Source organism: Manis javanica, chromosome 5 (genome assembly GCF_040802235.1).
Source record: "Manis javanica isolate MJ-LG chromosome 5, MJ_LKY, whole genome shotgun sequence".
Taxonomy (NCBI): domain Eukaryota; kingdom Metazoa; phylum Chordata; class Mammalia; order Pholidota; family Manidae; genus Manis; species Manis javanica.
In genome coordinates this window covers 51870348-51886232 of record NC_133160.1, presented here as the reverse complement: position 1 = coordinate 51886232, position 15885 = coordinate 51870348, and the positions used below count along the sequence as shown (strand labels likewise).

The 15885-nt window shown below is 32.5% G+C and overlaps 1 protein-coding gene across 1 annotated transcript in view; it reads right to left on the bottom strand.

The window, feature by feature from the left end:
• Positions 1 to 1857: 1857 nt before the first annotated feature.
• MGAT4D (MGAT4 family member D) overlaps positions 1858 to 15885 on the bottom strand; it is a 48216-nt gene continuing 34188 nt past the window's right edge. Inside the window, 6 exon segments of the mRNA XM_017676318.3 lie at positions 1858 to 1976; positions 5289 to 5384; positions 5387 to 5422; positions 8371 to 8486; positions 9726 to 9799; positions 11401 to 11536. Of these exon segments, the coding sequence (XP_017531807.2) occupies positions 1858 to 1976; positions 5289 to 5384; positions 5387 to 5422; positions 8371 to 8486; positions 9726 to 9799; positions 11401 to 11536 (577 nt within the window).

Here is a 15885-nt window from a genome sequence, read left to right as displayed (position 1 = left end):
CAGACAATGAAAAGATGCTCAACATCATTGGTCATTAAAGAAATGCAAATTAAAATCATAATGAGATATTAGGATCTGCCTTTTACACAATCATACAGTATATAGTCTTTTGCATCTGGCTTTTTTCACTTAGCATAATGTTTTAGAAATTCATCTATATTACTGCATCTATTTATGGGAATAAGGCTTCCACCTCAGATCTATTGTCTCCAAATTCATTGTATGTTCACAGTATATGATAAAAAAGGAAAAGGAAATACTGGTTCTTCTAAAACAATATTGAGAGTGTATATCAGGAACTTATATGTATATAATTAAAAAAAATAAGAATGTAAGGATATAAAGTAAGAATAACAAATGTCATAATTTTCTGTATATTCATATTAATTTTTATACTTACCACTTTATTATCAAAGGCTTAATATTTTAAATATGATATAGTCTCTTATCCTATCCACACGAAGAAAGTTGAGAAGTAATCTAATTCTTATAAAGCCATTTTTTTACAAAGAATGATTCTGATCATTTTTAAAGAAGGTATTAGAATTATGAAACTCCTAATAATAGATATCCTGTTGAAATTTTAAAAATTATATAAATACAATCACATTTGACATATCATTAAATTGTTATTTATTTCTATTTTATGTGGTATAAGGCATAAATAGGGAAAAAAACTAAGGTTAAACATCAAAACTGAGTGATTAGATAAACATTCTACTTAATCTATCAAAGGTAAGGTTAAAATATCTTTTCTGGGGAAAAAATAAAATGGAAGAAAAGAATCCCATTATAACAGGACCAACAAATAGAATAGCATAGACCAATTTCTTTCTGCATCACCTGCGGCAGTGTTTTATGCATTTTGATGTTACTTTTGCATGAAGATTCATAATAGCTAAATTTTCATTGTTCCAGGTACTTCTTTGTCTTAACAAACATTCTAAATCTTGAATTCCACCTTGCCTAATAGCTAATAGCTAACACTTACTGAGTTCCTACTATGTTCCAGGCATTGTTCCAAAGAGTACAGTACCATAAATACATAGAGATAGAGCAAGAATGGAAAAGGTGGATAGAGGACTGGTCATAACTAATGCATGAAATGATGGGAGGATGGGTATATGCACTTCTCTCATTTCAAAAGACAAAGGATTAAAGCAGCAATCATGTTTTGTTCTGTGAACAAACTAAGAGGAGTAGAAATGTCAATGGTATTTTAAAGGTAGAAATCTTCACGTAAATAATCTAATTAAAATCCTTGTCTATAGATGAAGAAAACTCAGAGTGTTAGATCTTGTCACATATCCTATATATAATTTACTGTAACTAAAAACGAGGTGTTCTGACTCCAAAGTCTTTGCTTCTTCTATCCCACCAAGATACTAAGTCAATTATAAATTACATTGTTTCCAAAGTGATGGAAAATTTAAGAATGACTAAAAACCAAAGAATGCTGAATTTTTGTTCATCTGGTACAGTGATCTGAAAGAAGAATGTTGATACATCTAAATTCAACAAGAGGCCTTTTAGTTTAAAAATATTCTTGTATATTTTTGAATATTAGACTAGTGAATTTTACTATGATTTTCAAAGCACTTTTTTAGTCTTATTTGAATTGCACAGCTGGTAACAGTAAGGCAAAGAAGTTTACGTAGGCTAAACTTTTCTAACTACGACAGATAACTTGGGTCTTGAAAAGATGATTGCTCTGTAAATTATATGTATACAGAGTTCTGCCATCAGACGAAGTGTGTTTAAACAACCATATGTTACAGTCTCTCATATTCTCATTACTTCTTTTCTAAATAATATTTTACAGTCTCACAAAACACTGTGTATTGCTCAAATTACACTTCAAAATCTTACTTTGAAATGTTGTTCTCATCCAGGGAGTGATGACTGTATACCCACATTCTGGAAAAGAGATGGTTTATATTGAATACGGATTTGCTTATTTTGTTCTGCACATTTTTCTTGGGGAAAAAGCAAGAGAAACAACAATCTTCTGTAAAAACCCAAATCATCCTTTTCATTGCATGTACTAATAGCAGAATTTTTTATTTTCTTGGTTTTTGTCAGAATACTGTATTAATATTTTTAAATTTAAACAAAATATCTAATTCCTAACTTTTTCTTCACAAGAATAATAAAACAGTTGAGATGCAAAAGGGTTTCAGGTAAAGCATGTATTTTCCTGAACTCTTAGAAAATCATGTAACTGTTGTAGCAACTATAATTTTCTTCTTTTTTATTCTAATAACAGAAATGAAGTTTTATGTACTTTCCTGTCTTTCCATTTCTCTCAGACCACATTATTCTTTTTTCCCCATATTCATCAATTAACTCCTATAGTGAATTACACCTTCCTCAATTTCTTCTTAAATAGAAAAAAGTATGAGTAAAACAAAGAGCCAATATTATATTTAGTAGAAAGAGATTTGGCTTATTTCCTTAAAAATAAAAATAAGAAAGATGACCTCTGACTACACTCCTATTACAAACAAACATTTGAAATTATTATGACAGCTATCTGAGAATTATTTTATATACTCTGTATATAGAAAATTCATAAAAATACATCTCAAATTTATATATATAATAATTCTTTTTTAAATAGCAGGTTTATTTAAATGCATTTCTATGCAGTACTGACATATAGGAAAATTTAGTACTAAAGGACTGTTTTATAACTGTAAAACAAATAGTCTAGAGTTAGTTTGAAAAAAATTAAGGTTAGATAAAATAAGTTGAGTCAAATTTAGCAAATAATGTAATATTTTCTAAGCTGTTAATGAAAGTTACACTGAGATGGTATTGTCAAATGCTGGCTGCCCAAAAAATTCCCCCCAAATAACCTGTTGATAAAGCAAAGATGAGTTTATTGCTTACTGCAGTAATGGAGAAACTACCTTGGTAGAGTTTTGGCAGTGTCTGTTCAAGTCTCACATATATTTTTCAGTTGGGGTGTTTGTTTTCCTGCTGTTAGTATTGAGAATTCAATACATATTCTGAACACAAATCCTTGCTGTATATGGAATTAACAAATATTATTTCATAGTCTCTGGTGTCTTATTCAGTAAATCTTATATTACAAAAGGTTTTAATTTTGATGCAGTCAAATTTGTCAATTTTTAAAAATTGGTTCATGCTTTTAGTGTCACATCTAAGAACTCTTCACCTGGGTCCTGAAGATTTTGTCTTATATTTTCTTCTGAAAGTTTTATAGTTTTATGTTTTTAGACAGATGAGAGATTTTGAAATATTAGTATCAAGTATGATGTTTAGGTTGAGATTCTTTTATATATATATATAAATAACCTATATATATGTAAATACATATATAATATAAATATAAATACATATATATATCCAAATACATATTTGTTGAAAAAACTATTCTTTCTCCATTGAGTTGTGTATGTTCCTTTTCCAAACATCAACTGGCAAAATTTTGAGGACTGTTCTATTCCATGTGGACTGACTGACTATTTCTGAATAGTCTGTTCTGTTCCATGGGTCTATATGTTTACCCCTTTGTCTATAAAGGCTTGTTTTGGTTACTGTAGCTTTATAGTAAGATTTAAAATTGAGTATGTGATGCCTCCAACTTCATTAAAAAAAATCAATTTAGCTAATCTAGTTCCTTTGCTTTTTCTTCAAAATTTTAGAAACCATCTTTTCTATATACAACAAAGAAAATCCTGCTGGGATTTGATTGGAGTTGTGTTTACTTCACATATCAATTTGAGAGCATTCTTATATTTACTATATTGAGCCTTCCATAATCATGGTATGTCTAGTCTTTCTTCAAGATTTTGAGATTTCAGCATATAGATAATGTGCATATTTTGTTACATTTATACACACACATATTCATAAACATACATATGTCATGATATTCTCACTTTTATTCTAATGGTAATTTATGTCTTCAGGTTTTCTTTGTAGGTCTTGTTAGAGATTTATCAGTTTTATTGCTGTCTTCAAAGAACCAGCTTTTGGTTTTATTGGTTTTATCTACTGCTTTTATGTTTTTGATTTTGTTGTTTTCTGCTCTTATAGTTATTATTTTCTTCCTTCTGCTTGATTTGGGCTTATTTTGCTCTTCTTTTTTAGTGTCTTGAGGTAGAATCTGGGATTATTAATGAGGAATCTTTCATCTCTTCTAAGATTAAAATGTCATGCTATACACTTTTCTTTAAGCAGTGTTTTAGCTGAATCTCACAAATTTTGATATGTTGTATTTTCATTTTCACTCAATTAAAAGTATTTTTTAATTGCTTTTGAGACTTCCTTTTTCACTCATGGTTTATTCATAAGTGTGTTGTTTAAATTCCAAGTATTTGTAGATTTTTTTGGTTATATTTCTGTCATTAATTTATAATTTGATTCCATTGGCAGAGAATAAACCTTTATCATTTCAATTAAAATTTGTTATGCTTTATTTTATAATGCAAGGTGTGTCTATTTTGGTGAAAGTCCTATGTGTATTTTAAAAGAATGTATTTTCTACTGTGGTTGGATATATTGTTTTAAAATATCAATCAAATTCAGGTGGTAGATAGTGTTCAATTCTTTTATCTCCTTGATGGTTTTCTGTCAGCCAGTTCTGTTAACTGAGAGAGGAGTGCTGAAGTCTCCAGCTTTTATATTAGACTAATCTATTTCTCCTTTCAGTTGTGTCACCTTTTGCTTTGTGTATTTTGAGGCTCAGTTATGAGATGCATACATTTTTAGGATTATTATGACTTCTTGGTGATTTGATCCTTTTATAGTGTATAGTATCTTTCTTAATTCCTGTCACTTGTTTTCTCTAAAGTCTACTTTGATATTAATATAGCTACCACAGATTTCCTTTGATTAGTGACTGTGTGGTAATTTTTTCCCATCTTTTACTTTTAACCTATCTATATCATTATGCTTGAACTCAGCATAGACAGCAAGTAATTCCATAGTGTTTTTTATCCATTCTGATGACTGGTCCCTGAACTGGTATATTTTGACCATTTGTGTTTGATGTAAATATTGACATATTTGGATTTATGTCTACCACTTTATTATTTTTTTCTGCCTGTTTACGATTTTTGTCTGTTTCCACTTTAAACTGCATTTTGGCTCCTCATTTCTTCATTTAGTGGGCATAAGAGTCAGTAAAAATTTAGGATATGGAAAGTTAAAAAATGGATGGACTCATCACATTTGGCTTGGTAAACCATTTTTTGGTAATTATATTAGGCATATATTATTTTCCTAAAATATCTGGTATTTACAAAGTAAAGCAATACTCACAGGAGTTTCTCCTGTGTTACACATCTTTATCTGAAAAATGTTTCCTACGAGCACGTCTATGGGCTTATCTTTGTAGAACATTAAAAAAAATGTACAAAGTCAGTTAAGTCCTCAGATTTAAATAGCTTTCCTAAAGGAGAAAAAGTAAACAAATCCAAATAAGTCTTGTGTGTTTATACCATATATCATAATATACCCCTTACATATATTGTTGTTCATTTCATTAACATGGGAAAACAGCAAAAGTTATGAAAAATTAAATGTATCTTATTTCTTGGAAATAAATTTTTAAGCACTGATGAAGTTGGAGGATAATAAAACAAAATAACGTATGTGTTAATATTAAGGAGAAAAAGTGGAAGCAGATTCAGAATAGTGAATATTCTCAGGAAATCAATTTTTATAGCTAATGAGGATCAATGCCTAAATCAATTGAAAAGTAAGTGAATAAAATGGCAAGTGGGCAAGCTTTTACTTAATCTTCAGAAACTGATTTGTAAACTGACTTTTGTAGACCTTAATCAATCTACCACATTTTTAACTTATAGTACTTAATTTTGATTAAAGTAGTGTCATTTGAATATTTGAGCATTATTGTATAAGAACATTATTTTTATTTCACATTTGTTCATATTTCATATTTCTTAAAAAATTTCCTGTATTTTAAGGTTTAATTTCATTAGCCCCAATTTTTTTGTAATATATTGCATTTTTAATTGTAAAATGAAGTTGAATATATAATATTTAGGTAAATGTTCACTTTGAAGTACATAGTCTAAAATACATCTAACCATTTAACAAATATGATAATAAGTTTAAACATGTGTCAGTTTTTAATTAGAACTTGAGTCATTTAATCAAAGGTATAGTTGTAATTGAATTGGAGGCACCTGTTTGTACAATAGCCAGAGCAAGTGACTTAATGATGGAAATAGTTAATTCAATATTTGTGTTTTCCTTACCTGCTACCAACATGCTGTAAAATTCTATTTAACAAACTCATGTTTTTAGTAAATACTGAATAATGGAATTGTTATAACATAAAAGCAAAGCCTTTGTAAATGTAAGTGGAATTAAGACTTCAATGTGATGTATATCGTTCAGTTTACTCTTGTGATCAGAATGTGAATATTCTCTGTCCTTCTCATAGCTGACTTTGCTGAGAAAGACAACAGGAATTCAAAGTAATGTATCAACAAAATTATTTTCTCCCAGAGATCCTCATCAGGTATGACTGTTAGTTATAATTTTCTTGTGTTAATCAAAGCTGAGCAAAAATTGGATTCCACACCAGTTTACAGAAAGTTAGGGAAAGAAGGTGGTCACATAAGTATAGGAAGAACAGAAGGATTTCATTAGCAATCAGAGACATGTTTTTACTCCTCTCAATGGCGAAAACATTTTAATGTATAGAATAAAATGTTGTCAAGTATGTGGTGATAAGAAACAATTATGAAATGTCCGAAATTAAGTGACATAAATGCTGGAGAATGAGGGAAAAAGATAAGGGAAGGTAATCAATCAATAGCTGTGGGCTGTAGCTAACCAGAAACTCTACATTCCTGTATGAAGTCACTTCAGAAATCATCTACAAGGTCCCCAGGACCACTGCATCCTCTTTGCATCTGACCAGTGTCTGACCATCATTAAGAGCCAATCCACGAGCCTTCTTATGGACTAACCACCTATCTATCCCTGGACTTTCCCCACCTTCGTGTGAGTCCACCTTCCTTATCTGTAGCCAATGTGAATTTAAGGCAATTTTTTCCTTGAGACCCTTCATAAATGCATTCCATTTCTTGAGTCTGGTGGACAAGCTGTTTCTGCTAACCAGCCTTAATGCTGGTAAAGCATCCTGTCTCATGACTCAGTCCTTTTTCTGGCTAGCATCTGTAAAGACTCAATAAACACATTTAATTCAGAGATCTCTTGGTTTCTAAAGTTTTTGATAAATTGTCAACAGAAAGCAGGAACTCAAATGCACAGGTATAGGGGTACATACTGTACAGCCTATCTGCAGAGCAATCTGGCAGTACTTCAAGACCCAGCTATATTTGTAGGAGACATAGATGTCACTTCATTTCTTTGTGGCAGCAGAGTTGGAAGAAATCAAGATCCACGCCTCCAGGAATGGATAAGTCACATAGATTATTCTATAGTATTTATGCAGCAGTAAGGAGCAATGAGCTAAATGAACATAAATCAACAAGCTGACAACAAGAAACAAAAATGTAAGGAACAAAAATAGGCTTATCACATCACCATTCATGTAAATATTGAAAAGGGACACACAAGATAAATACCAAATATTTTACATGGATATATGTATATTTGAATGTATATTTTGAACATATTAGAGTGAAAACCTGTTGGTGAGTGAGAGGAAGTGGGAGTAGGGACTGGGCATAAAACAAAAGAATAGAATAAGAGAGGCTCCTGCATCAGAAAGTTATTAACATACACCATGAAATGAATATGGTGATTCAACTTGCTGCCTTAATGTTCAAATAAAAGAAAAAAGGATAGAAGCATGGAAAAAGTGGGAGGAAGAAAAAGGAAATAGAAGAATTGTGAAAAAAAACACGTGTGCAATTTTAGGAACTTCTCTGTAGTGGGAATAAATTAATATATTCTTATACTTTTTTAAGTATATTAGCTTTGGCATAATGGAAATTACAGTGACTTTAGAGTACTATATCCTAAGTTAAATTCCTTTCTGTATAACTTTAATTCTTTGGGTTTCTGTATTTATTTTATGTAAAAGAGAGAGAAATACATCTTAGTCACTGAGCTAATGTGGGCCATATTCATAGCAAGCAATTAACAAGTTATAGCTGTCTTATGTTTTTATGACATATGTGTATACATGTCATTCTGCTTATTTATATTGTCTATTGAAAAATACTTGTTTTAAAAATACATTTTATGAAATTCAGATACTTGAATCTGATCTTACTATTAAGTTAATAGTATTTTTATAGTAATCATGTCATTCCCTTCCATTTAGCAACAAACTCTGATAAGTTCTTAAGAACTTTTAAGATTAAAAGTGTGCTAAGAAATAGATCCATTGCTTACCTATGAATCCAAGAATGGAAAACTCAATGTAAAACCAATTATTTGAAGTTATATTATGTACAAAATCTGTGATTTTCATTAAGTACATCTTTTTAGCTATGATATCATCTTCTAGCCAGAAAAAACACCAAAAAAAGCATTAATATCTTTGATGCTTCCCTTGAATTCTCCAGTTGTTATATTTGTTATATTAGCTTGAAAATTCAAAATATTTTCAATAGAATATACTGAAAAAATACTTTTATGAGGTAATAATTTTATTCTTAGTTCAATTTACTGAGGGAATTTACTGTTAGTCAATTTTCATTTTCAGATGCTGAGACCAGAGATGTTTCTTTCCTAAATACTAATACATAACATAAAAAATCTAAATCCCCTTTGGAAAAAATCTGAGTCCATTTTCATCCTCACAAATACATCAGTTTCTTGTTTAAGACTAACTAGTTTTATGCTTGAGATGATAGGTGCCAAGTCCTATCACCAGATACTGTGGTTGACAAAGAGGTGACAAAAAGGAACTAGCACTTATACCCAAGCTAGTTGGTTAGAATAATTGTGTGAAGAAACCTAAAAACAGTTCCCCATTTTTTAAAATTTAATATATATTATGTGCAATCAGTAAACTAAAAGGGCCTCCTAAGAGGAACAATGTGCAAGTTCTCAGGCATATTACTAGAGTACAAAATAGAATTGTGTTGTTTCAAACTGGGAAGAGTCTGTTGGCTGGAGCTCATGTTTCTATTACATTTCCACAACTGGGAATCAAAGGGTATTTTTCTTTTCTTCCAGTAAAAGTGAAGACCTTGCTTAAGGCCTCTTTCTAACTCTTTTCTGCCGGCTCTTCCCATGATTGCACATTGTCTCATGTAGTGAGATACATACTCACTGTTGGGAAACACAACATTATCAATTAACAATATGCAGGAATTTCAAGGATACTACCTACATATAATTGCTTATTTCACAAATACAATGAGGTCTTGTAGAACTGTGTTACTCATAAGTTGTGACATGTTGTAGGGGAGCAGTGATAAGCATATATACTCTGACATAAAATAAGAGCTCAAAATATATGTGTTTAGTCTAATAAAATTGTAGGTAGAAAAATGTAGACAGCACTGTTTCTATTTTTGTCTCATTTGATAATTTTTCAGTGCTTCAGACAACAGTAATTTCCTCTGTGACTAGTAAATCCAACATGAGGACTAATATATAATTAATTTTAAGCTTCTTTACAGCATTTTAATAAAATGACTATTTTCTAAGGTGGAGGAATACAATGAGGAAGGAAGGATCAAAGGAGAGAGGGAGAACAATACTTCTGGCTTAAATTCTGTGTATAACAAGATCTCACCTGCAAATAATATCTGGCCTTGGGTTGGGGATACAGCATTAAAAAACAGAAATCCAGTACTTGTTGATTTGCAAACTAAAAGTAGGTAACAAAATCTGTTAATATTTGTCATTATTTAATTTTTATTTATAAACAGCAGCAGCAATTTAAAACAAACTAATACTTTGCTAACATAGAGCACTATCTATATTAAGTGAAACTGAACATGTTATACTAAAAAGTTTCCCATTTTTATTCTGTGGACAGTGTCTGCTGTTGCTACTCTAGGGTGAGCATAGCCTATTTTCTCTACATTTTGGTTATTTAAATTTTGATTCATATAGTATGGTTAATATTCTTTCTGATATTAGGTCTTACGGAAGTGAAAGTATAAAGAAATTTCACTAAGCTAGATACTAGGCCAGTTCCTGAAAATGCAAAGAGCAGAACACAGTGAAGTTCTTGCTCTTTTGGGTTTCATGGTCTAAGATGAGAAGACAGGAAGATAATAAAATTTGAACAATTAGGTAAGTGCTATATAAAGATTTGGACAATGAAGACTTACAGTAAGATGGGGAGGGTGGAGCAAAGGAGGTAGGGCATTCAATGTAGAGGAACAGTATTTCAAAAGCATGAATGTATGAAAGAGCAAGCCACCCTAGATTTAAGAGCAAAGACAGGGAAGAAGCTGATGATGTCAGTGAGGCTGGCAGAGACCAGACCGTGAAGGATCTTCTATGACATTCAGGGAACTTTGGGCTTTGATCTCATGTGAAAAAGGATTCTTATGGCTGTGGTAGGGAGATTAGGGAAAGCAAATAGATCTATAATGGCCTGAGCTAATAAGTCCAAGGCAGACTGGCAGAAGGAAAAACAAGGATCCAGAATGTCACCCAGCTTTATGATTAAAAACCAAATATAACATGAGTTACTAATTAAAAGCAGAGCAAAACTCTTGAAAGATATCTAGATTATGATATACTAGTTATTATCTTAAAACAAAGCAGAGCTAATCAGTTACCTGAGATAAGACCTTTTTCTGAATTCTGACGTGTCTTTTGCTCTATTAAGTTTTAAGGAACCAAATCATTACATTTCTTATAACACCTATACCATTTAGAACCAAACAATTATAATACTTTGCATTATGTATAGAGCTTATAGTTTTTCAACATTCTTTCATAAATATTATCATATTTTGTTCTCATAATGTATTCTCCAAATATGTAATGTAGATTTATTTATACATACCAGAGAGTTGAGAAAGCTAAGAAAATAGGGCTCGATTACCTGCCTGGGATGACTGGTAAATAGAAAAATCTGGGACTAGAATCCAGGTGTAATGATTTATAACCCCAGGTTTTCTTTATTGTTTTCCTTCATTATGCCTTTGCTAATTATATTCACTATAAACGTGAACATCCATACTCAGTGGTACGCCAGTGGTAAATGTTTAACAACTGACTTGGGTTGGGTGGGGAACTGAGCCCTGATTTGTAGCTCTGCTTGTTTCCATGATATATTTAGTGCTCTACTGCGGCTGATTTCAGGCTGCAACGTGATGTCACTGACACAGAGCTGGGAAGTGATATACACAGTCAGCTTGTGCAAGCCAACAGGAGCTGGCTGTTTTTGAAATAGAATCTATTAGATGCTGATTCCAACATTTCATCACATGAAGTTAGACATTTAAGAACGTTCTCTATTAAAATGTCATACCTCTCTAATTTTTGTGAGTCCTCAGTTGATTGCTTGGCATGTAACATGCTTGGATAAAAAAAGGCAGGCATTGAAATGACCTCTAAGGATCCAGACCTAAATTGCCTTTTGAATCTATAAATAGATGTAAATAGAGGCCTGTAATTGAGTACTGATTTACCAAAATAACATAAATGCTTAAAATGAATTTCCTTATGCATATCCAAATAATATTTTGATTTGAATTATTTCACATGTTGGTACATGATGCCAACACCATAGAAATAATGCTTTTTAGCTAAAGCATTTCTTTGATAAATTAGTGACAGACGTATCAAAAAATTAAATATACATATAGAACTAATTTCCTTTCATAAAAATTATAAATACTTTGAATTTTGCAAAGTTTACAAATCAGAAAAGTTCTCTGACAGATTCAAGATAATGGAACTGAGTTAGTATAGAACAGAAAGTTATTTTTTAAGTGCATAGTTTTGAGTTTAATAGAAGTCCTACAGAGTAGCAATGTGACTCCTGAAACTAGACTGGTACCTAACAAGGATTAAATATGATTCTAGTCCACAAGTCATTGGAGAACTATGTATGTGTTTTAGAATTTAGTTTTTAAAAGTTATTATGTACAGACCAGCTGGGACATCATTAAAAAACATAGAATATTGCTCACAAAAGCTGTAATATAAACCCTGTACGATCAAGGCAAAGGATAGGAGCCCAGGTAAAGCAATTAAAATGTTTCCCTTTAGAGATAGATTAATTTAGCTTTAAATGAGATTTAAATTTAGGCAATTACATTATTAATTAAAATGTTAAGGTCTCAAGGAAATACCTATTTAATACTGTTCAAGGATGAAGCAGGGCAGGCTTTTATATGCTTGATACCAATTACGTGCAAAAGAGGCAATCCTTGCTTTGCACAATTCAGATATGCCTGGATTTATTTCATTTATCATGTTTTAGTTAAATAGCACCAGTCTCCCTCAACAATACTGTTTACATTTCAGTCATCATGGTGTATTAGCTGTGGCATGATGTACAAATTTTCATGCTGACACTTCAGTTCACAAAATACTGCATAGATACACACCATCACCATATCACTTCTTTCAAACTCTGTTGGTGACTGGTCACTGTTCATCTGTCACATGCAGTTCACTTACAGATAGCAAAACATGTGGTTAGGGTGTTTCCTTATCTTCTCATGATAAGCCCATTCAGGACTGAACAAAAATGAATAATTGAAAGGAGGAATTGGCAAATAGACAAAAGTGTTCAAAGTAGCTATGCTAGAAGTGAATCTGTGACGAGAAGAGAGCTGACCTGGGAATGCAGACACCTCCACTGTTCCAGAGACTTAGATACACAACCAGAGGCACATAGTGAACTTCCCTGACATAAATGAATAAAGTGGCTGTGGTGAAAGGATGCCTGATGGAGCATGATGCTGGCAAAAAACTTCACATTAAAGGAAGATATTTCATAATAAGGAAAATACAAATGATAAAATGTAGGCACCTGATCTAAACTCAGAATGGACAATTGCCAAGGCATAAAAAAGATGTTCAGTCCATATCTTAAGTTCCATGACAAGAAGGCACAGATGTCACTTAAATTGTTAGATTAATTGAATTTCTAAAGGAAATCTAATTAATTAAATTTTTAAAGGAAATCTAGTACTTTATTCTCAATGAGTCTCATGTTTAATTTAATTTACATTTATTTTTCAGGGAGATCAACAATTTATTGCCACTTCTCCGGTCATTTTTTTTTCTGCTATCATTATTATACAGTTACATGAGCAACATTATGGTTACTCATTGGATGCTGTCCCATTATCAAGTCCCCACCACATACCCCATTATAGTCACTGTCCATCAGCATAGTTAGAAGCTATAGAGGCCCTACTTATTTTTTCTGTGCTATACTGCCTTCCTCGTGCCCCCACCCCACCACGTTATGTGCACTAATCGTAATGCCCCTTACTCCCTTTAACCCCTCCTTCCCACTCACCCTCCCCAGTCCCCTTTCCTTTGGTAACTGTTAGTCCATTCTTGGGTTCTGTGAGTCTGCTGCCATTTTGTTCCTTCAGTTTTTGCTTTGTTCTTCTACTACACAGATGAATGAAATCATTTGGTACTGGTCTTTCTCTGCCTGGCTTATGTTTTCTTGAAACTGGGATCATGCATTCTTAGGTTAAATTCCTAGGAGTGGAACTCCTGGGACAAATGATATTTCTATTTTTAGTTTTTTGAGGAACCTCCATACTGCTTTCCATAATGGTTGAACTAATTTACATTCCCACCAGCAGTGTAGGGGGGATTCCCCTTTCTCCACATGATTGCCAACATTTGCTACTGTTTGTCTTTTGGATGGTGGCCATCCTAACTGGTGTGGGGTGATATCTCATTTGTATTTCTCTGACTATTAGTGATGTGGAGCATCTTTTCACATGCATGTTGGCCATTTGAATTTCTTCTTTGGAGAAGTGTCTGTTCAGATCCTGTGCCCATTTTTTAATTGGATTATTTGCTTTTGGTTTGTTGAGGCACAGGAGCTCTTTATATATTTTGGATGTCAACCCCTTATTGGATATGTCATTTATGAAAATATTTGCTCATACTGTAGGAAGCCTTTTTGTTCTACTTATGGTGTCCTTTGCTGTACAGAAGCTTTTCAGTTTGATATAGTCCCAACTGTTCATTGTGGCTTTTGTTTCCCTTGCCCAGGGAGATATGTTCATGAGGAAGTTGCTCATGTTTATATTCAAGAGAATTTTGCCTATGTTTTCTTATAAGAGTTTTATGGTTTGATGACTCAGATTCAGGTCTTTGATCCATTTTGAGTTTATGTTTGTATATCAAGTTAGACAGTAATCCAATTTCATTCTCTTACATGTAGCTGTCCAGTTTCACCAACACCAGTTGTTAAAGAGGCTGTCATTTCCCCATTGTATATCCATGGCTCCTTTATCATATATATTAACTGGCCATATATACTTGGGTTTATATCTGGACTCTCTATTCTGTTCCACTGGTCTGTGGGTCTCTTCTTGTGCCAGTACCAAATTGTCTTGATTGCTGTGGCTTTGTAGTAGAGCTTGAAGTTGGAAAGCAAAATCCCCCCTGCTTTATTCTTCCTTCTCAGGATTGCTTTGGCTATTCAGGGTCTTTTGTGGTTCCATATGAATTTTAGAACTATTTGTTACAATTTCTTGAAGAATACCATCTGTATTATGATAGGGATTGCACTGAATCTGTAGATTGCTTTAGGCAGGATAGCCATTTTGACAATATTAATTATTTCTACCCAAGAGCATGGGATGAATTTCCATTTGTTAGTATCCTCTTTAATTTCTCATAACAGTGTCATGTAGTTTTCAGGGTACAGGTCTTTCTCTTCCTTGGTTAGGTTTATTCCTAGGTATTTTATTCTTTTCGATGCAATTGTAAATGAAATTCTTTCCTGATTTGTCTTTCTGCTAGTTAATCACTGGTGTATAGGAAAGCAACAGATTTCTTTGTGTTAATTTTGTATCCTGCAACTTTGCTGAATTCAGATATTAGTTCTAGTAGTTTTGGAGTGAATTCTTTAGGGTTTTTTATGTACAATATCATGTCATCTGCAGTGACAATTTGACTTCTTCTTTACCAATCTGGATGCCTTTTATTTCTTTGAGTTATCTGATTGCTGTGGCTAGGAACTCCAGTACAATGTTGAATTAAAATAGGGAGAGTAGGCATCCTTGTCTTGTTCCTGATCTTAGAAGAAAAGCTTTCAGCTTCTCGCTTTTAAGCATGATGCTGGCTGTGGGTTTCTTATATATGGCCTTTATTATGTTGAGGTACTTGCCCTCTATAGCCATTTTCTTGAGAGTTTTTACCATGAATGGATGTTGAATTTTGTCAAATGCTTTTTCAGCATCTATGGAGATGATCATATGGTTTTTGTCCTTTTTGTTGCTGTGGTGGATGATGTTGATAGATTTTCGAATGTTGTACCATCCTTGCATTCCTGGGATGAATTCCACTTGATCATGGTGGATGATCCTCTTGACGTATTTTTGAATTCCGTTTGCTAATATTTTGTTGAGTATTTTTGCATCTATGTTCATCAGGGATATTGGTCTGTGGTTTTCTTTTCTTGTAGTGTCTTTGCCTGGTTTTGATATTAGAGTGAGACTGGCTTCATAAAATGAGTTTGGGTGTATTCCCTCCTCTTCAGCTTTTTGGAAAACTTTAAAGAGACTGGGTATTATATCTTCTCTAAATGTCTGACAAAATTCAGCAGTGAATCCATCTGGTTTGGTCATTATGTTTTTGGGTAGTTTGTTGATTACCGATTCAATTTCATTGCTGGTAATTGGTTTGTTTAGACTTTCTATTTCTTCCTGGGTCAGTCTTGGAAGGTTGTATTTTTCTAGAAAGTTTTCTATTTCTTCTAGGTTATCCAGTTTGTTAGCATATATA